At 37.2% G+C, this 22855-nt stretch overlaps 1 protein-coding gene across 5 annotated transcripts in view; it reads left to right on the forward strand.

The window, feature by feature from the left end:
* MDN1 (midasin AAA ATPase 1) overlaps positions 1–22855 on the forward strand; it is a 102779-nt gene that overhangs the window by 12588 nt on the left and 67336 nt on the right. For all 5 annotated transcript variants that reach the window (XR_012622590.1, XR_012622591.1, XM_074819552.1 and 2 more), the window contains 21 exons: positions 1139–1270; positions 2735–2838; positions 4573–4687; positions 6437–6630; positions 7740–7821; positions 8506–8601; positions 9679–9791; positions 10320–10468; positions 10568–10628; positions 11207–11418; positions 12916–13019; positions 13999–14143; positions 15533–15629; positions 17215–17328; positions 17973–18120; positions 18291–18401; positions 19242–19393; positions 19881–20059; positions 20422–20630; positions 21738–21884; positions 22634–22775. Coding sequence is in view for 3 of the 5 variants with exons in the window: in XM_074819552.1 (XP_074675653.1) it covers positions 1139–1270; positions 2735–2838; positions 4573–4687; positions 6437–6630; positions 7740–7821; positions 8506–8601; positions 9679–9791; positions 10320–10468; positions 10568–10628; positions 11207–11418; positions 12916–13019; positions 13999–14143; positions 15533–15629; positions 17215–17328; positions 17973–18120; positions 18291–18401; positions 19242–19393; positions 19881–20059; positions 20422–20630; positions 21738–21884; positions 22634–22775 (2806 nt within the window). In the remaining 2 variants the exon portion in view is untranslated. The remainder of the gene's footprint in view (positions 1–1138; positions 1271–2734; positions 2839–4572; positions 4688–6436; positions 6631–7739; positions 7822–8505; positions 8602–9678; positions 9792–10319; positions 10469–10567; positions 10629–11206; positions 11419–12915; positions 13020–13998; positions 14144–15532; positions 15630–17214; positions 17329–17972; positions 18121–18290; positions 18402–19241; positions 19394–19880; positions 20060–20421; positions 20631–21737; positions 21885–22633; positions 22776–22855) is intronic.

Here is a 22855-nt window from a genome sequence, read left to right on the forward strand (position 1 = left end):
TGATGAGAGTAAATAAACGTTAAGAAAAATCACAGTTAAGCTTCCATAGGTTTTAAATTCTGTGCATAATTGTGCTGTATCTGTTTCATTCAAATAATGTTTTGTCAGGGTTTTTCTATGTGGAAGAGCCTTACTGATTTTTTTTTTTTTTTAATTTAAAAAATTTAATTTTTATTGGGGGGAAAAAAATTATTCTAAAATGACTCAAGCTGGTGCCAAAGACTGTATGGACACATTTCAGTTTAAGTGGTCTAATGTCAGTTTCATCTGATCCCAGCTTTCTGTAGTAAAGGTGAGATGAAGTAAGGTCCTGGGATGTTGAGGGCACTTCAACTTAAATACTAGTGATCTAGGTCTAGCTGTAGAGATAAAACAAGAAGTGAAGATAATTTCACATTTTTCTGTTTTTCCTTATATAACTTTTGAGCTTGAATTGATTTATGTGGCTTGGCTCAATTTATGTTTAGTTTTCCAAGGTGGTTAGTGTCTACCAGAAGTGCTATCTGAAAGTTTTTATTAGGATGCATAAGCACCTTCTTTACTTGCATAGAACAGCTGATTTCACCATCTCACAACGGTTCTCCACAAGAGTATCTTTTCATATATGTGAGTGAGACAGCCATATTAAGAAGTGATAAAGTTTAAGGTACAAAATGTGTAATAGTGAAACCATAAACATAGGTAATTAAGGAATGCTTAAATGTGGAAATTACAACTTTACGGAGAAGCAACACTTGACTGGTTTTGTATCTTGGAATAACTTGCTTTACAATTTCTCTTCCTAGCTTAGTCGCAGACTTCAAAAATGTAAAAAAAGTTCAATGTAACCCTAGGCAGTTTTGTTATACTGTTGATTGCTTGTTAATTGTGGTGGCATAGCTGTGTAAATTCACTTCCACTTACCTGGTTCATTTTAATTACTATGTTTCAGTTATGTTATCATGTGGAGGGGTGTAACTTTTTTTTTTATTAAAAAAGGTGTACTGATGGGCACATATTACCAGATGGATTGTTTAGTAATGTGGAGGCTAAATAAGTGTTACAAAAACTACCAAAGTTGGTATATTAAGTTTTTACTCTTGAGTATTTAAGGGATGTAGTGAGCAGGTCTCTAATTTACTGATTGTTTCCATCATAGACGCTGCTTGGTATGTATCGTTGTACAGATGTACCTGGGGAGTTTGTATGGCAGCCTGGAACCTTGACACAAGCTGTTACCAAAGGTCATTGGATACTTCTGGAGGATATTGATTATGCTCCTCTGGATGTGGTATGTAGGTTCATGTTCACTGTAAGGCACTGGTCTTAAGGCCCATACTAGCAATTTTTGGAGTCTAATCACCATGAGTTCTGCAGCAGCATGCTGAAAATACTGCCCCTTTAAAAGGGGTTAGAAAGCATTAACTTGTCTGTCTTCGTTCATATATCAGCACTCTGCATTAGTTTTTGTCATTGTTTTAGAGTAGTGATGACACTGCCACTGATGCCAGATTTCACTCTGAAGATTTGAACTGACACTGATCATGAGCTATGGGTCTTTTAAATCATGTTTTAACGTTTGAAAACAAATGTGGCCCCAAACACCACAGCACCACTCTAATGCAGCACCACTGTATTAGAGCGGTGCTATCAATAAGAATTTTTTCAGTGTTTTGTGGGTTTTTGGCTCTTCTTTTTTTTTTTTTTTTTCTTACCCATTTCTTACTTCTGGCTTGGATATTAAAAACGTGTTGTTACATTAAGCAGTGTAGGTTTTAACACATTTCCCATTTTCAGCTCCAGAACAACTAGTCAGACTGTCATCCTTCCCTTTTGAAGTGATGGCTGCTGAAAACACGTCTTCAACAAGAATGATGCCATAGAGATGTTTTGCTCTATAGGCGGCCTGGACATTCTGCAGATAGTTGTTTTCTTTCATATCTGTCTGTAGAGCATCTTTTGTGTGACTAAATAACTGAAATAAATGATCTGAAATAAATACAGGGAATTTACAGGAAAGCCAAGAAATACTGCTTGTATATACCAGAGAGTTTTTTCACTGCCAGAGGGTCATGCACTTAGTTGCTTCTGTGGACTCAGCTCCTTGCACTCAGCATGCCCTGAGTAGTATCCTTTATTCATCTCCCCTTTTCTTCAGGTCCTCCCTGCAGGCATCCTGTCTTCTCTCTCCATATCAAAGTTGCCATGCTTGCCTCCCTCTGTGCTGAGGGATGATTGTGGTTCTACCTCCCTCTTTCCTTTCCACCATTATTACTGTCCTTCTGCATGGAAGGATAGATTCTTTAAATAGATACCAAATTCTCTTGTGGATAGCAGGGTATACACTGAAAAATGTTGATGTTTGACATCTTTTGAGATGCAGGTCATCTTTGTCTAGACAGATAAAGAAAATAAGATGTTAAAGTGTCTAATAATTCATTTGACAATTCAAAATAAATAGTTTTGATTTGGACTTGCAGTGTAAAGACTGTCATTTCCATTGTCTTATCATTAAATCTGGATATAGAATAAAGAAGATAGGTAAGCATTACACCTCTGACTTCCACTGCTGATTAATATTATGGGGAACTCTGCAATTCCTCTTAGCATCACTTGAAAGTACAGTCTATGGGAACTGCATTTTTTGACAAGGTAGTAGTGCTTAGTGGAAGTGCTCTAGCATCTCAAGTGTGAAATGAGTGTGGATGGGTGTTACAGTTTCACAAAGTCTTATAAATTTTCTTCTCTTCCCCAGATCTCTGTGCTGATTCCTCTTTTGGAAAAAAAAGAGTTGCTGATCCCTGGTCGTGGTGACTGTTTAAAAGTAGCATCTGGATTCCAGTTTTTTGCAACCAGGAGGTAGGCTTGTAAAGTTAAATGAGGCTAAAGAGCGTGGATATCCTATTCTTAAGTCAAAGACAGGAAGTACAAGGTACTTGGGCAGGAGTATTTTAGCAATTTCCAATTAACAAACAATAGAAGCCATAGAAGTTGTGAAAGGAATTTTTTTCATTTTAGAGCAGCCTTATATTACTACTGGGTGAATCCAGTCTTTGTACAGAAAGGTCACTTCAGCAAGGCTGAAGGAATGAAACTTGCTGGGGGAAACCGTACAAAACCAGCCTCTTGCCAAAACAAAGTACCACTCTCAGCAGTTACTGTGTGAAGAAGGTTTATGACTGATATTCACAAGGTGTCTTGACTTGCTAGTTCTAACAGCGCCTATGTAAAATATTTCTTAGTTTTGCTGATCTTGGGGTAATTGGCAGACTACTGGATGATTGGTTTTCTGGGTTTTGTTTTTTGTATTCCACCTCCTTGAGCAGTTGTATACATGTGTTCTCTGGAAGATATTTTTTTTTAAGAGTTTCATGAATAATTGTAACTGAATCCTGCATCTATAACAAGATAAAGAAATAGAGGGAAATTTTTTTTTAAGAAAATCTGGTTTGTGAAAGTCTTGTGTCAATACAGATGGTTGTAATGTTTTGTAACCAGAAAAAGATTTAAGGTACTCTTCCTGTTGGTTTCACTGTAGTAATGGCTCATGCATCAGATGTCAAATTGTCTTCTTGTGTATTAAAACATAATATTATATCAAGATTAAAGGTTAGGATATCTGGAAGGGAAATGGTGACATGGTTTTCAAATGTTTTGTAGTTTACTTCAAAGCCTTTAACAAATTTTCCTGCTTTTGTCTTCCTTCCATAAATTTGTTCTTTTCTGTGATTCATCTGATCTGTTTTTTTCTGGAATTGAGTCTTTTGGATTCAGCTGTCTTTTGGTTGCCTCATCTCCTAAGATTTTCTTCTGTATACGTGGTCAAGAGTTTGTATAGCAGCAAATTATAATTTCCATTGGGCTAGGTAGAACAGATTCAGTAAATCCGTTGCAGTTTCCAGCTGTGGAATATTATTTAAAAAAAAAAAAAAACAAACCAAGACACAGAAAAGCAATGAAAACCCAGACAAGCCTAAAAAACAGCAGAAAACAGAGACCAAACCACAAACCCAATATCTAATTCTTTGCATGTGCAAGGGTACTTCCACAGATAACACATGGCTGCATAGTTATTTGTGCAGTAAAAAAAAAAAAAAAAAAAAAAAAGACCAAAATACATGATGGAAAGGAGCGTGAGACTGAAGAATGAGGAAAAATAATCAGGAAAGACTGTGGAGGGGACAGGGGCTGGAGATGCTTTTCCTGCATCTTTGCAGTAGAGCACAGATCCTTTAGGATCTGTGGAAGATACTTTCTGAGCCACTTCTGTCAGGCTTCTCTCTTTACAAAGGATTCTGTATGTTGCTTCTGATAGACTTAACTTATTGTCAGTCATCTTTCTGCAAGTATCTCTAAGGAGATTTTGCGCTACAGGGGAAAAACACTGTGGTAAAAGAACATAATTTGAAAAGCAGAGATAGGCAAGGTAGGGTATGTGACAGGATAGTGACAAACAGTGGGTGATCTATGCATGAGCATTATGCTGTAGCAGCAGTATGTAACATGTTCTTTGATGCACAGGAATGCACTGTAAATGTTGAATTCTTCAGCGAGACACAATATGCTGTGTTTCTTCATGTTGTTTTGATTTAGGATATTCAGTTGTGGCGGAGGTTGGTACAGGCAGCAAAGCAGCCACGCTGCTCTTTTGGACAAATATTGGACCAAAATACATCTGGATAACATGAGCAAAGGAGAACTCAAGGAGGTATGGTGTGTGTCGCTCTATTGTGGCCTGTGAATAATTGTTTCAGTTAAGGGTAATAAATGTTTTTCAGTAATAAATTTGATCCTTATTTTTATCTCAAAGTTCCACAACACACCCGTATCATTTCAGATTTATCCTGCCAATTTTGAAGTAAATGGGCAGTTTTTCAGGAAAATTTGAAGTGAATTGGACAAAGATTCCTGGAACTTGCCTTGGGCAAACACAGTTCTGCTTTGAATGTGTCTAAGAATCAAATTGCTTTGCCATTTTGTAGCCCACAGACATTTAAAAACAGAGAAAAAGAAAAAAAAGAAAATGGAGCTTACTCTAATCCTGAGCTCTAAGCTTTGAGATGAAAAATAGTTGGTCAGTTGTCAATTACAAATAACTATTTCTATTACCATCTTCTGTTAGCATCTCTAAGGAATGTTTGCTTTGTGTAGTCTTCCAAAAAATTAAAGGAGCCTAGGGCTTAAATGAAAATAGAATTCTCTGGAGATTCTCCTTGTGATACAGAGCTCAGAATAGTATCTGATTTTACAAGGCCTTGCCTAAGGGAAAAGGAGAGTGAACAGTCTCTAGCAGAAGAGTTGAGGAGAAAGTTCTGAATTTTCTAGAATGAAAAAGATAGTTTTTCAATAGGATTCATTTACTCTCTGGGACTTGTTCAGCAGTCAGCACAGTTACGAGTGACCTTAAATATCTGTGTGTTTTTCCATTTTGTTAGTTATCAGCTAATTGTTAGGAATGGGGCAAGAACAGCACTTTACTTCGTACTTGTAGATCTAGTTGGAGGAGAAGCAAATAGATACACGGGGAGGCCTCTGCAGACAGTTTGCTGGAGATATGCATGCTTGTGTGCTGTAGCTGCTTCTACTACAAACAAATCCATGTGGGCAGGGAATTTTAGGAAGCTCACAGTTGCAGTATTACAAAAGGCTATCTGACTGAACTGATGTCTAAGATGACCTCCAGAAAGGACCAATATTCAGGCAAAGTTTGGCTGTCAAAACCTTAATTAAAAAGGAAGCTTTGATGCTAAATGTGTCACCACTAGGTTCTTTCTATTATTTTTTGTAACTTTGTACCTCAAGTCACAAAAATAAATAAATCAAACTGGTAAGATTCTGTAGTAGTAGAAGAGGAGACAGTTGTAGAAAACATCCACTTGCTTGTCTTGCAAATAGACTCATGTTCTTCTGGTTAATCTTAAAAGTCAGTCTGGCAAGGAAGGACCGGTGTTCCTGGCCTGTATCTGTGAAAAGCTTATTTTGGGGAAGCAATAATTTTGGTTGGCAAGCTTTAGTGGGGAGAAATGAGCTGAAAGGAAATTACAGAAGAAAAATTAGCCCTTTAATGTATCTTTGTCAGCACAGTGAATAGACAACTTGAATGCTCAAAAGAATTCAGTCATAGAAAGGACAGGAGGTAAGAACTTCTGTTATTGGTTGTGATTTGGGTTGAATATGCCTTTTGTTCTTCCTGTTGGTATTTGTGTAAATGTATTAAGTGAATTGGAGTAGAGGTTGAGTTGACAAAATTCACTTTTAGCATCCACATTGGTATCGTACAAGTCACAATAATTTTTATTTTCTTCAGATGAGAGATTTCAAGAGAGTGGTTTTGTGCAGCTTGATAGCTGGAGTATCTATTGAAATGTATCCTATTTAAAATTTGGGGAACTGGTGGCTTCCTTCCGATGCTAAAGATTTTGTTTTGGAGTTTGTTTTTGTTTTTTTCTTTTTTCAGGTTCTTCAAAGGAGATACCCCAACCTTGCTCTTGTAACTGATCACTTGCTAGACATTTATATTCACCTTACGGGAGACAAGTACCAGGCATCAGAAAACAGTGCTTCTGGCTCCAGACACATGCCAGAAGATTCATCAGAATCAAGATCAGAAAATAAGAAACCAAATCTGGAAGGACGAGAACTATCTCTAAGGTTGTCTTTTCTTATATGTTTGTTAGAAGGAAATTTAGTCAGCTAGCTGCAGAGATAGAAGGGTTTATCTTTGTTATTTTTCTTATTTTTTTTTAAATAGTGATAATCAGTTAAATATCACTTATTTATCACTTAAAATAGTAATAAATAATTGAACTGGAATGTCATTAAAATGGGAAAATCCCTTTTTCATTTTAAAATAATGATTAATGTATCTTTTAAAAAAATCTCAAGCTGAATTATTTAGGACTTCCTATGCCGCTCTTTTTGAGGAAAAAGCGTAGGTTTTGTCATACGTGGTACTGAGCTGGTATCAAGCCATATGGATTACTTCTCAATTCACTTCAACACAAAATATCAGTTCTAGTTAAGAACTGAAATGTACTGTATAATGTTCTCACAATAACTAGTAGACAGTGTTCTCAGCAATTGTGTATATTTGCTTATTTGGATAATTTCATATTAGACACTCACAGCATTCTAACTTACAGATGACTGAAAATAACCAGATCTGTAGTGTGTACTATTAATTTCAGAATTTTTATGATGAAATGCAGCTTGACGTTCAATTATTTCTTCCTCTCATACCAAGTGTCAGTTCTACTCATGTGGAATTTCTTTAACCAGTAGTGCTTTGTGAATTAGTCAGTAAATACTAGGTGTGGGTAGTACCTAATATTTTTGTGAAGCATCAGAATGACACTAATTTGAAAACAGCAGTTGTTTTTCTAGAATTAGATGTTTCCTTTTCTTGCCTTTTGGAAGATTTTGTTGTTGATAAGGAATCAGTATCTTGAAAAAATAGTTTTTTATATGTTTCTGGATGAAAATTTGCTGCTTTTCAATTTTTCAATTTCATAATTACTTTATGGTTTAATGGAATATGTATTATCTATTTCTAAGCAACGTGTCTCAGAGTAACACTGTTGGTCTTCATCAGCTCAGCTACTCTTTAGAATTAGCATCCTATTTATATGTGTCTTCCCATCTACAATTTGTACAACTAAATGTGCAATTGCCAGAAGGTGACCTAATGACCTAAGCTGAACATTAAAGAAGGTGCAGCATTTTGGCTTGATTATACAAAATCTCTTTGTTTTTCTTTTTAGAGACTTACTGAATTGGTGCAGCAGGATTGCTTACAACTTTGACAGCAATTCTTCAACCACAGCAGTAAATATTTTTCAGGAGGTGCGGTAAGACTTAATCCAGAAATTGCTTAACCAAATTCTAGCATTGTCTCACAAACCTTAAAATACTCTGTTTGGGAATGTGAGATGGGAATTTACGTTTAGTTTTAACTGAAACAATTGGACTGTAGTTGGAATGTTTGTGATTTGTCTGTTGGAGGCTTTCCTCACTACTAGGAAAGTTGTTTGCAGTAATGTGCTGAAAGCCAATCCAGACTTACTAATGTCATACAAACAGCATGCTGCAACATAATTTTAACCGATAGGAGATGGGACTGTATATGACTAACAGTAAAAGTTTTAAGATCTTTCCTTTTTCTTGTAATATGAGGCTTCTTTCCTATACATCGATTTACATTCCAGGTTTGGAATTTTTCAGGTGTGCATCAGTGGGGTAGTTTTATGTTACTTCCTTCTACATTTTGGTCCATTCATCTAAAAATAGCTTCTGTGACTGGGCATTGAAAAGTTTTTACTTTCAGTAGAAACCCACTACACTACAGAGTTTAGAAGTTCTTATTACAACTTTTTTAACTCCATTGTTTGACTTGATCTGTGGACAGTGAAATAATTTTATTTATCATGGCTGGACTGGATTCAGGCTCTTGTAAATTAAGATGGTGCTTGTCAGATCATATCATAGAAAATGTATATTGAGGAAGTTGGTTTGTTTTCCTCTTGACAGGCATTGGACTGTTTCACAGCTATGCTGTCCAACCAAGGGAGCAGACAGAAAATGGCTAAAGTTATTGGAAGCAAACTAAACATTTCCAAGAAAAAGGTATGTTGAGCTATAATTAACATGATGTTTATTGGTGATAGTCTGTAACTTGCAATTTTTCTAGTGATTAATTTAAATGTCTGCTATTTTTCTTAAAAATTATGCCTACCTCTCTGTCCCAAACACTTTTTTTGCTGTCTGTGCTATCCTGGGATCTACTTTTTTCTCCTGTTTTATTTTCAGCTGCATTTTTTTCTCTGAAAGTTCCTGTGAAACTGTTTTAGAGTAGATTGCAAAAGGCCTCATCATGCAAAAGAAGGATCTCAGAGTTGGAACAGCACAGTTGCCTAAGCACACGATACTGCTAGATGCACAATGTAGTAAAGACTGTGTTTTTTCATTGGCGGTTACAGAGAACTTTAATCACTTAAACAAAGAGATCAGAGAGAAACATGAACTTCCTTACTACTTGTTCTGTAATCATTGATTCCAAAATCAAGTACCTCTCTAGAGGATAGTAACTCTCTATGTATTAATAGCGTGTGACGTAAATGGCTGAGTTAAACTAAATCATTACTTTGTCAACTATTTATGACTACAGAAGTTTGATTGCAAAGAAAATTCCCTCCTTTGTTACTTTAAGATGGAAAAGCTTGTCAGCTGTGTGGACAGACAGATCCCTGAAACTTCTATGGATTTTTCTATTTGTCATTCTTCCTTTGCATTATTTCAATACAGGAATGTATTATCCTCTGCCAATGGCGAAATAGCCTTGTTTACACAGAGATATTTACCAAGGTTTTTTTGAGGGAGGTTGTTTGTTTATTATTAGTTAAGATAACTGTTCCCAGGTTCAAGTTTATGTGGTTCAACTACCATGGAAGTAGATGAAGTAGAAATATAGTGGTGTAGACCCATTAGCAAGTTATTAAATGGTAAGACGCTGTTTGTACAGACAATAACACTTCTGAGGTCCTTTGGTATTTTAGGTGACAAGTACATAAAACCTGCAAAATATGAAATCTTACCATGAAAAATTAGCTTGCTGCAAAGTAATACTGGTAGCATGGCATGGGTGTTCCTAGTGTGATGTTGTAGGCAAGATTAGAGTTGGAAATGTTGATGCTTTCTTCGCAGGTGGAGTTCTTTTGTGAACTGTATAAACCGGAAATTCTAATACGGGAGCAAGAAGTCTCTGTTGGAAGAGTGCATCTCATGAAGAAACAAACCCAGGTTCTCACTGTACAAAGGTAGAATATCTTGTAGCTTCCATATGAATCAAAATACTTTGTGGTGGGATAGAAGAGATTGGAAGTCACAGGCTTAAAACATACAAATTGGATAGTCTCACTCAAATGAAAGAAACACGATGATCTCAGTTCTACCTTGTGTATCTTTAAGGCTGTCTACATCACACTTCTGGCAGCCAAAGCATGGATATTTTCAGCTTCTCTTAAACTAGTTCCTTCAAAGCAGTGTGGATCCACAGCTCTTATAATAAGATTTTGATGAACCTATCTCTGTAAAGGGAGATTTTTGTAGTATGTGGCCCTAACTCCACTGGCCAAGACATTCTTCGGAAGCCCTGAATTTCTAGGTTGTATCTTGAGAAAAGTAAGTATCTTATATGGGTATCTTGAAACTAATTTTTTCCAAACCTATATTTAATTAAAAAAAAAAAATCCTAAATTCCACCACCCCTCTAAAATAATGAAGGTAAAATTGAAATGAGCTACTTGATAGATCAGGGTCTTGAGTTGCTTCCTTTGTTTTTTCAGAGCAAGACAAACCTTTGCTGCCACACGGCCATCTGCAGTATTGATTGAACAGCTTGCAGTTTGTGTTGTCAAAGGAGAGCCTGTTCTTTTGGTTGGTGAAACAGGAACTGGCAAAACGTCAACTGTTCAGTATCTTGCTCATATTACAGGTAAATAAAGTTTGAAGACTAACTTGTATGAAGAGTTAAAAAACAGCAAACAAACAAAAAACCCTACAAGTTGATGGTACTTTCTATTTCTGTTTCAAGGACACCATTTGAGGGTTATCAACATGAACCAACAAAGTGACACTGCAGATCTGTTAGGGGGGTGAGTCACTGACTACTGTTTGTTCTGCGTAACAAATTGGCAGTATCGGAACAAGCTTCTAACGCACGTATAGTTGTGTTGTCACCACGTATCTGTATCATAGTAGTAGCATAAATGTCTTAAGAAACGTGCTTGCATGCAGAAAGCTCCTTGTCCTTGCTGAAGAACAGGGTCAGTTTCACTGAATTGTCTGCACATCTGTATGTGATGAAGTCATTTAAAAGCAGAACCCAATGTCTCTTTAAAAATGGGTAAGCTGTTCAGTATAAATATGATGTAATATTCACTGGACATACTGGTTGGTAGTAGTAAAAATATTTTACTTGATGTAATATTCACTGGACATATAGGTTGGTAGTAGTAAAAATATTTTACTTATCAGGGTGGTCCTGTCTTTATAAAATCACTGCATAAGGTGCATTTAAATATGTGCAATTTTACTTTGTTAGTTGAGTAAAATGCTGAAACCAGGATTCCTTCATGCGTAATATTGTTGTTTCAGTAACTGGGTTTTTTTTCATTCACAGATGCTAGTTTCTGTGTCACTAATAAGTAATTACTCTTTTGCTTCTCTTCAGTTACAAGCCTGTGGATAACAGGCTGATCTGGCTACCTCTGCGAGAGTCTTTTGAAGAACTCTTTTCTCAGACATTCTCTAGGAAGAAAAATCAAACATTCTTGGGACACATTCAGACCTGCTACAGGCAGAAACGTTGGCATGATCTGCTAAAACTAATGCAGCATATTCATAAATCTGCTATTAATAAGGAAGCAAAAGAAAATGCATCTGGTGAGAACTCAGACTGATCAAACACACATCATTAGTGGTGAACCATTGCGGAGTAGATAAATAGTGGTGAATTTTTTGTTCGTTGAATTTGGGTTTGTTTATGGGTGGATTTTTTTGGGGTTTTTTTATTCCCCCTTTATTACATCTCTTCTTCTGGTTTCAAAAAATGCATTCTCTGTCTAAAACAAGACATTGAAAATACTGTTAGAATAGTGGTTGTTTTTTTGTGTTTTCATTATTTTTTCTCCGTTTTCAAACTCGGCACTGCTGTTAGCTGTGTCTGACAGTGTGAAGGTTGACTTGTCTGACCTATGGTGCCCTTGACATCTGATCTTCATTCAGCACTTACTTGTTGCTGTGTTGGTAAACAGTCGAGGTTGTTTGTGTGTCATTCTTCCTTGTGAATGCATTCATACTTTCTTTAAGTCCTGGAACCTCCTTAGGTCTCACAAATACATCCTATTTTAAAAACACCAACAACCAAAAAAACACAAACCCAAAGTAATAGCTCTTTTAAGGTGGTAATGACTTTTAAGAGCTTGCTAATGGCTTGATTTCACTGTCAGTGATACTGATTTGCCCAGTGCTTTACTTTGTTTCATTGTGGTTGTGTCTCCAAATAACAGTTTTTCTTGTTTTGTACTTCACAACCCATTTGGGACAGAGGCAATATTGATACTTTGCCTTGCACAGAGTGGTTTCTGTTTCTAGACCCACTGAACGAGTGAGGTTGTAGCTTTCATTCAGGGTGGGCAAGTAAACTTAATTATGAATTTTGTCTCCCCTATTCTTTTAACTGTTTTTTCTGAATATGCAGATATTAAAATAAATGCCTAAAAATGTAAAAAAAAAAAAAAAAAAAAAAAAAAAAAAAAAGGAGGTTTTAAAGACTACTTGTTGCAAGTATTGGCAATCCTCAAATAAAGACAAGCTGAAATCTGTAACCTGCAAAGCTAGTGACTGAAGTCATTATGATGCTGCATATACCTCAGGCTGTGACTTTAAACAAATAACTGAAATAAGTGCAATAGTAAGTAATGTCATAACTGATAAGCAACAGTGGTTTTACTGATGCTGAAGTGTTCGTTGTTAATCTGTTCTGTCATAAGGTTTGTAAATTTGGATTTATTTTTCTGAGATGTCTCTTTCTGTCTCTGGGAGTTGGAGATTGGTAACAGTCATGCTGGAACCAAGTACAGCATAAGTATTTGTTCCTAAGCTAGGACATGCTGGAGTGAATAGCAAATTATCTGTACCCATATGTCAATAGTGTTCAGCTAAATTAAAAGAAACAAAAAACCAAACAACCAAAAACAAACCAGCAAAATTTATTTATTTTTAATTCATGAGATGTCATCTGTAGAACTTGAATGTTTTCTTTGTTCAGCCAAGTTTACTCTTGTATCACTGTGCTTGAAAAAGCTTGATTAAAACACTGTTAAACATTTTTTATGCTGTTGTTCTGATGGTACAAGCTTAATTTTTTTTTTCTTACAGGCTCACCACTGAAGGAAAAGTGGGAGGCATTTGGTCTTAAACTGAATCATGCTCATCAACAGATGAAAATGACAGAAAATGCTCTGCTATTTGCATTTGTTGAGGTATTTAGAGATTTGCATTTTGATGCTAGGAAGATTAAGGAGAAGCATTTAAAAGACTTTGCAATCAGTATTATATAAATAACTTCCTGGCAATAATCCTGCTGTGAAGTAAAACTTGTTCCATGCTAACTCTGTGGAATGAAGTGTGCTACTTCAAGGAGGCGGTGGTTAGATGCGGAGTGGGAGAATGTTTTGTGGTAACACATTAATTCAATGCTGTATAATAGGAATTAGAACTGTTATGATAAAAGAGTATCAGCAGTATGTCATATCATCTTGACCAGTCTCTGCCTAGGGATTCCTGTGAAGGATTTAATATTAAGAATCAGTGCTGTTTATCTAGAAGTGATGTTTGTTTTTTTTTTTAATGTTTCAAACCCATGGTATAATGTCATTAGAATATTAAGTGTGATTAGGGAAACGGTGATGGCTTATGCGTGTTTCTTCCTTGTCACTCTGTTAGTCTGAATATATGCACTCCAATTTTATGTAAAATACGTAAAACATTGACCAGTCCTTTTTCTAAAATATGGCTGTATGAATAGTTGGAGAACCTTAGACTTAAGTATAGTTATAATTAATAAGATATAGTTCCCTGAGGAATGTAATATTGCTTGTGTCTAATAATAAAGACAGACTAACTGTCTTTATTCTCATCGCGGTGTCAACGAAGCTTATGCACCACAGTGATAGATATCACTGACAGGCAGCATTGCACAAATAAGAGACCTTAATTCTGTTCTATCTGAGCCAGTCTAAATGGCAACTGATAATGGTGATAACTGTCTGGCTTCTGTGACTTGCAAAATAATTGATATTATTGAGGGAGAGCAGTAAACCTGTTATTTCTGTAAAAGGTCTGGAATTGCCATTTGTCTAATCAACCCATAGACTGCAGAACAAGTATTTCCAGTACACAGATGCTTCAGCTGATATTTCATTGCTGGTGACGTGATTAACAAATTGATCTTATTTTTAGGGTACTCTGGCACAAGCAGTAAAAAAAGGAGAGTGGATTTTATTGGATGAGATTAACTTGGCTGCAGCAGAGACTTTAGAGTGCCTGAGTGGATTATTGGAAGGATCATCTGGGTCGCTGGTGTTATTAGACAGAGGAGACACAGGTACTATTTCTGTGCTTGCTTATGCTATACCTTGCAAACCAGGTAGTTGAATTCCCTGTCCTATATGGCTCAAAATAAATTGAGAACATTTACTATTAAAACGAATGTGTGCAGAAGAGAATAACGTGTTCTTTCTAGACTTCATACTTTTATTCAGGAAGTGAGAGTTTTTATTCACTGTGGCTCAGGAGATTTCAGCATGCAGAAACTTTGCTTCTTTGGACTTTATAAGGAGCAGATCTCCCTAGTGCCCTCAGTAAGCATTGCTGTCTCTGAAGACTATTGAAGGAATGTAACTTTTTCTTAAATAAAGCTGGTTAGCTTGACAGATAAGAGCATGGGACATGAGGTTCAGTTGCTACTGTAGTAACTGTCTTTCACTGATCCTGCAAATATATTCTCTAGCTAGAAATATGCGTACAAAGCCTTTGCTTTTTCTGAGCCCTTGTGGGTTGATCCCAACCAGCAGCTAAGCACCCATACAGCTGCTTACTCACTCCTCCCACCCCACCACCCCTCAGCAGGATGAGGGGAGAAAGTAAGAAGAGCAAAACCAATAAAACTGATGTGAAACAAGTAATGCAAAGCCAGTCACTAAGCAGCTTCCACAAGCAGACTAAAGTCCAGCCAGTCTTTAAGTGACAGCCACCTTGGAAGACAAAAATCACCACCCCCTTCTTCCTCTACCCCAGTGCTTATTGCTGAGCATGATGTTACATGTCAGGAAATACCACTTTGGCCAGTTTAGTCAGCTGTCCCTACAGTGTTCTCTCCCAGCTTTTTGCTCACTCACAGCCTAGTTGCTGGGGGAGGAAGGGCAGAGTGGGGAAAAAGAGAAAGCCTTGATGCTGTGCCAGCACAATTCAGCAATAGCCAAGACATTGGTGTGTTCTCAGCAGCACCACAGGGGCTGCTCTGAAGAAAGTTAACTCCTTCCCAGCCAGACTCAGTACAGATGTAAAGGTGAAAAATGCAATTGCAAAATATTGTTTTCTGAAGCTACAGATAAGAGACAAGTGTTGTATGAGCTTCCTAGGCTGGGTTTTCTTCCTGGCCGAAGGAAGCACTGGCCATTGTTCTGAAAGAGACAAAAGGAGTTCCAAGTTAGGGTTTATATAATTTTTGAAATATTTTGTGTTGTTAAAACATCCTGCTACGCACAAATAAAAGTTAGGGTTTCACTTGCCTGTGGCTGTTGTGAAGATGCAGAGGTACTTCTGATAAAATTAACATGAGTTTATTATCTAAAAACTTTTCACCCTGGCATTTTAAGAAAATTGAGTAGTGCTATAGTAGAAAACTGGCTTAGATGAAATATACCTCATTTAACATGATAAATATCCTTTGTTTAGCATTAACCTTTTGTCTTTTCTTTCTGTTTTCCTTTAGAGCCTCTTGTCCGTCACCCTGATTTTCGCTTATTTGCGTGCATGAATCCAGCTACAGATGTTGGAAAGAGAAATCTTCCTCCAGGAATAAGAAATAGGTAGAAAATAATGATTCTGTGACAAAATACTTAGTCACTGTCTATTTCCGAGTTTAACTAGCTTCGTGAGTTGACCCAGTGAAGAATGCCTTATTTGAAGCCTGAGGATATAAGTCTGTACTCAAATTAACTTCCTGTGAGAGGTCTTTTCCACACCATGGTGAAGGTTTTTCATTAAATAACATCAGGAAAATAATTCTGTAAAGTTGCTGAGCATGAGCAAATGGTCTGGCAGTAGTGTAGAGTGTTGTCACTGGGGGTAGGGGAATGATCATTCTTTACAATTAAGCTGTCACTGCCTGGGAATGCTACTGCAGCAGTTTATGTTCCTGATGGGGATAATAAAGACAAGTGCTTTGTGTCTGTTCAGCAACCTTTCTCTTGATAACTCAGAAGTGTTGATGATCGTTGCAAAAAGCTGTATATCCAGCCTTGTTCACTCAGAAGGAAAGTGGTTTGCATGGTGGAGCATGGTGTGACATTCCAAATACTTGATGTGTGATCTTCAAACATTGAAGCTGTGGCCAGGAAATGGGAGTTGTGGCAAATCCATTCTTCAGTACTACCTGTTCCTGAATGCAAAGATACTCTGCTTGTATTTGATGCAGTTTCCCTCATGAGTACCAAAAGTTGCAAGTGTGTAGTCCCTTACCAGATTCATAAACACTGTGCAAGACTGTGGAGACGCACTGACTATATGTAACTACCTGTTTGTAGTTGTCAGTGACAAAGTAAGGTTTTATTGCTGTTAGCTCTCCTTGCTTAGTAGTGAAAGGAAAGAGTGAGTATAATACAGAAGAAAGGAAACTTCAGCTTCAGCATGGCTTGTTAAGTTTAAATGAATTTATATTTGCATTTGGCAAAAACATCCACCCCTCAGAAGTTAATGATATTGCTCAATTGGTTTGGGTTTGCTGTGGTGTGTCCTGAGCTATTGTTTGCAGTTGTAATGCATGGTATGGAAGGGCTGCAGACTCATATTTAACACCTGATGCAAATAGGCTGGACTAACTAATGGTTAGAAAATATGTTTGTTAACTAAAACGTAGAGCTTCCGGTGTAGTGTACTAAATGTGAAACACTCTGACGTATTTAAAGATACTCAGAACTTTTCTGAGTACATATTTTTCTGCTAATTCTCCTTGGCTTATAGTCAAGTTTTCTCATCACTGCTGAGCTGGATATTTGTAAAAGTAGAAAACAACCTGGACATGCTAGTCATAACAAAACTAGAATGGGAGATATCTCATAAGTGTCCACTGTTTAAAATAGAGATCATTAGAGAGTCCATTTTGAAAAGTGCTCCTGCTGTGTCTGTGCTCCAGTGTTCAGGCTGTAATGTTTGGATATCTATTGCAAATTGTTCATTTTCAGTCTAGTGAAAATAATTCAGATAAATTACTTGACAGTATTAGTAATACCTTTATTTTTATTACTCCGGTTCTTGAGTCTATCTCTAGGTAGTTTGACAAGTCAGTATTCTGTTGCTTACAAAATTTTAAATGTTAGGTACTATGAGAATGATATAACTTTTTTTTGATGTGGTCAGATGTCTAAGCGTTATGGATTGATTTGATTCTTACAGGTTTACTGAACTTTATGTAGAAGAATTGAGAAATGAAGGAGACTTGCAAGTTCTTATCATGGATTATCTGAGAGGCTTGAATGTGAACAAAAATACGGTGCAAGGAATTGTGAAGTAAGTTGGTTGTAATCTCTTCAAATCCTTGATGGAATAAGGCACAAAAAGAAAGAATATAACTGTAGTCTGGTGTTAGACTGTTTTGGGAATCACTAATGTTCATTATGCAGCAGTTTGCATAGTCTTAGGAAAAAGAAGAGGGTAGGCATCCATCCCCTTTGTTCTGAGGGTTTCTGGACTTGTGGGGAGATTTACTCTTTCTTATTCAGAATTACTTTCTTGGTGGCACCAGTTAAAAAGCATTGTTGCAGTCCTCTTTCCCATCTGAGAGACTAAAATGGTTTGTTTCTGTAGATCATACCAGTGAAAGTCTTGTGTGTTTTATTGTTACCTCTCTTTCCCCTAGTTTAAGGCATACTATCTCACTGCATTAACCTGAAGAGCAGTTACGTGTTTAGGACACTTAGAGTTTATAGTCATTCTCTGGATATCAAGCTCTCTCAAAAAATACGGTTCTAAAATATTCTATTGCTTTGCTTCACTGATTGTACAGATGGCAGAGTTTGGCATGGCTTTCCTAACCTGGAGCTTTTAGAAAAAGTGGCAGTTGGAGATAAGCTTAAGTGTTCATACTTTGTGTTTCACTCCTTAGAACAATGATCTGATCAGTAACAGCACTATGTAACTCTTTGTTTTTGCAGTTTTTATTTGTCTGTGAGAAAGGAAGCAGAAACAAAGCTGGTGGATGGAACTGGCCACAGACCTCACTATAGTCTCCGTACACTTTGCAGAGCATTGAGGTTTGCAGCATCTAATCCATGTAGCAGCATACCACGCTCACTGTATGAGGTGATTACCTATGTTGGGGTTTGTTTCAGTGTGTATTCACTAAGACTGTTTGGGTAAAGGATAATCCTCTCTTCTAATTGCAGTATTGAACAGAAATGATTCTTTAATCTGTTATGGTCTTTTTCCTAATGATTTTTCATTTTATCACTGAAAATAATTATTCTTCTTAGGGCTTCTGTTTGAGTTTCCTGACACAGCTTGACAGAGGTTCTCACCCAGTAGTTCAAAAGCTAATTTGCCAGCATATAGTCTCTGGCAACATCAAAAGCCTTCTCAAGCAGGTAGGTAACAAAGCCTATACAGAGCTGTTCAGTATTCAGAGTAGAATTTATTCTGAGTTGTCTTCTCTGCCTTTTTCCTCTATGTTTCCTTCTCACAGTTCAGTTTTTCATCTTGTAAAGATAAGAACTAGGAAAAAAAATTAATACTGCTCCTTTGTAGGTTTTTACTTCTGCTTGAAATGCCCATATGTTAGCTAGTTTATTTGTTAATTTGAAAAAATGTGGAAGTCTGAATAATTACAGCACTGTGGAGTGTGGGCAGCTTAATACAATGACTCCAACTGTAAAGCTTTCACAGACGTTTAGAGGAGCTCTCACAGGCTTTTTGTTTTTGGACTCCGAATGCAGAACATATGGATGCAAAGCAAACATCTGTGCTTTGTCTCTAATGGGAAAAGACGAATCTCACTAGTGCTGGGAGCCCAGCATGAGTTTGCATGGGGGACTGGGCAGGTGGAATGGGGAAGCCAGTTGTAAGAGATAGGTATTTATTTCAGAATAAAACCCTTCATATTAGAAAACATGTATGAATATAAGGAGATAAAAGCCAGTTTCCTGCTTGGAAGTGTACTTCAAAATTCAGTGCTAAAATGTCTTGAGACATTTTTATCTTCATGGCACCGGCAAAGATTCCTGCTTTATGACCTTGAAATAATCTGGTCAGGCTTTTCCTGTAATTTGCATTCTGTGACAAGGGCACAGTGTTTACTGCAGAAGTGCTCAGGGATTAATTTAAAATGACTTCTTACAGAATACGTTGCAGTGGTGTAACAGTAGTTGTCTTCATTAGCAAATTGAAACCTATTTGTATAATCTGTTATTTCTGTTGTGTCTCCTTAGCAAATACCAAAACCCCAAGGAGGGAGATTTGTACTTATAGAAGGATACTGGATTTCAGCTGGGGATAAAGAGCCTGCTGTAGATGAGACTTATGTGCTAACCCCTTCAGTTAAGCTTAATCTGAAAGACATTGCCAGAGTTGTGTCTGCAGGGTAAGTCTGTTTCAACTTTTCCGTTAAAAAACAAAGTTAAAGGTGTTTATTTGGGCCTCACATGTTGGTACCTGTCTAGCCTTCATTGTTTGGCATGAGTAATGTCTAATTTTCCTTCTACTTTACAGTTAACTTTTCATTATGCAGTGACTTGACATACATACATGTGTTTCTTGTCTCCTTAAACCATCTTACTGCCATACCTAGCTTTATTTAAATTATAATCTAGAAATTTGCAGTTAGAATAACCTGCTTATCTCACACTGACATGTAAAGCTTCAAGGGTAGCAGTTAGCACTTGAGTGTACAGTTACTTATGTTCCCCTCTTAGTGTATGATATTGGATACTCCCAGTGAATTAAGTGGTGATACTTTGGTAATGTAGTTTGGTGATGTAGATCTGTGAAAATTTCAAATAATCTTGATATCTTGTATATGAGAAACATGCCATGTGCTTCTAAACCACTATTTTGGTTATCCCTTTTAGGACTCATCCAGTACTGATTCAAGGAGAGACCTCTGTTGGTAAAACCAGTTTAATTCGCTGGCTGGCTGCTGCTACTGGGAATCATTGTGTACGGATTAACAACCATGAGCACACTGACATCCAGGAATATATTGGCTGTTATACATCGGACGCCTCTGGGAAGTTGATATTTAAGGAAGGTGGGTGGACATATTATGTTTACTTCAAATTCCTGTCTCACTTCACAGCTTTTTTTTCTTCTTTTATGCTTAACTTGTCTGTTTTATGACAAAGAGATGACCTGTCATAAAGTTAGTAGTTGCATATTAACGATAATCACTTATGTGAATTTCAGTGAATTCTTAAGGGTTCATGTTTGTCTCATTGTACTTGTCCTATTGGACGTACAGAAGATAATTCAACAAATTAATACTGTTGCTTCCGTCTCTGGATTAGCATTTATACAAAGTGAAAACTGGTTGCTAAAAGTATCTGAATGCATGCTTCTGTTAGATTTAGTTTGTTAGATGTTTAACTATGATTTTTTTCTGTTTCCTCCAAGGCATTCTCATAGATGCAATGCGAAAGGGTTACTGGATTGTTCTAGATGAATTGAATTTGGCTCCCACTGATGTTCTGGAGGCTCTCAACCGTTTGCTGGATGATAACAGAGAGCTGTTCATTACAGAGACCCAGGAAGTTGTCAAAGCTCACCCTCGCTTCATGCTGTTTGCTACACAGAATCCCCCAGGACTCTATGGTGGCAGAAAGGTTTGTATGATCTCTTCCTTTGAGTAGCTACAACTCTAGGGAATGAATCTCTCTTGTACATAGAAGTGTGATGTGAAAACTTTCTGATGCATAGCACAGAACTAACACGAAACTCTCAAGAGGTAGAGAGTTGAGGTGGCGGTGGACTAACTTTCAGTACAGCTGGGTTCTGTTTAGGTTAGTTGCTTGTTTTCCAGGTACCAAATTTCTAATTCATTTTGCGTAATTGAGAGTTAAGTGCTTTACTGAACTAGAGTTCATGTATATTATATTTGACTCAGCATCTCTTGCTCAAGAGCACCAGAGGAGAGATTTGACTTAAGCTACTGATGTCCATTTTGTACTGATTTTGGCTGGAATAGTTAATTTTCTTCATAGTGACTGGTATGGTGCTGTGTTTTGGATTTGTGACCAGAAGAGTGTTGATAATACAGAGATGTTTTTGTTATTGCTGAGCAGTGCTTACACAGAGTCAGGGGCTTTTCTGCTTCTCACCCCACCTCACCAGCGAGTGGGCTGGGGGTGCACAAGAGGTTGGGAGGGGACACAGCTGGGACAGCTGACCCCAACTGATCAAAGGGATATCCCAGACCATACGATGTCATGCTCATCAGTAAAAACTGGGGGGAGAAGGAGCAAGAGGAGTTTTTTTGGTATTTGTTTCCTCATATAACTATTACTCATGATGAAGCCTTGATTTCCTTGAAATGGCTGAACACCTGCCTGCTGATGGGAAGTGGTGAATGAATTAATAATTTTGCTTTGCTTGTGCACGCACCTTTTGTTTTACCAATGAAACTGTCTTTATCTCAACCCACAAGTTTTCTCACTTTTACCCTCCTGATTCTCTCCCCCATCCCACTGCAGAGGGAGTGAGCAAGTGGCTGTTAGGTACTTAGCTGCCTACCATGGTTAGAACACAACAGGTTTTAAAGCTCTTGTCCTCATACAGACTGTCTCTTATGCTTGCTTTCAACGTTTCTGTCTATGTGCTAATTTGTATGCTATGACACTATCCATATTTCCTTTGGATGTGTAGGGGAAGATATATAACATGAGGAATATCAAAGGAAAAGGTTCAAGCAGTAGTATGTTCTCATATTTTAGGTTTTGTCCAGAGCCTTCAGAAATCGTTTTGTGGAACTGCATTTTGATGAACTGCCAAGTGCTGAACTGGAAACCATCCTTCACAAGCGATGCAGTTTGCCACCTTCTTATTGCAGCAAGCTTGTCAAAGTCATGTTAGACCTGCAAGTATGAGAGTCTTTCTTCTCTTTGTAGAAGACATGCAAACATATTTCAGCACAAAGTAATAGACATTCCTTTGTGGGAGGGAGGTGTTGCTAACTGACACATATTTAAAAACTTAAACCATAATTGATGGAAGAGAACCGACCGAAGTACTTAGTTCAGTGGTTAGGATAGAGAACAGGGAAGGTGATGTCAGACTTGAGAGAAAGTTAGCAGCAAAAAAATTAATAACCAAAGGCCTTGGGATTTGATGTGTAGAATAATCCCTTGCTCTGGATCCAAAGTACAGTATTGGATTTGTAGCTGTCTTTAGGTTATGCTAAATTCGGTGTTATTTTTAAGCAATAATTTTGAATGTGTTCTGGCAGTCCTGTGTTTAACAGGCATTTAACACTTAGTATGTAGCTAAGACTGTCTTGTATTTAAAGGCAATTGCAGCAGCACAAACAAGAGCACACTTCAAAGTGCTAACATACATTTTGGTGTAAAACCTAGTCTTTTGCTTGGATTTTATTTTATTTCAGATACCTATTTTCTTCTTAGTATTTTTATTTATTATTACCTATATTATTTTGTTCCTGGTACCTATCAAATACCTCCTTAAAGGTAATTAGAGTCTGGGAGTTGTGACTGTACTAGACTTTTTTTCATACAGTTTGTTTGAAGTGTTACATAAGAGAGCTCTGATCAGCTTTGCTTTAAGTATTTGGACAGGTTAATGAAAAATGGCTCACGTTTTGTTCTTGTGACAGTCTTACCGCAGAGGTTCGACGGTGTTTGCTGGGAAGCATGGGTTCATTACCCTGAGGGATCTGTTTCGCTGGGCTGAAAGGTACAGGTTGGCAGAACAGCTGGAGAAGGAGTATGACTGGCTTCAGCACTTAGCAAATGATGGTGAGCCCTGCTACCTCAGGTTTTTAAAGTGTCTGTAGAATTGCATTCTAACCCTAGTTCTTAAGTATAAATTTTTGTGA

This window comes from Strix aluco, chromosome 3, assembly GCF_031877795.1.
Source record: "Strix aluco isolate bStrAlu1 chromosome 3, bStrAlu1.hap1, whole genome shotgun sequence".
In the NCBI taxonomy this organism is placed as follows: Eukaryota; Metazoa; Chordata; class Aves; order Strigiformes; family Strigidae; genus Strix; species Strix aluco.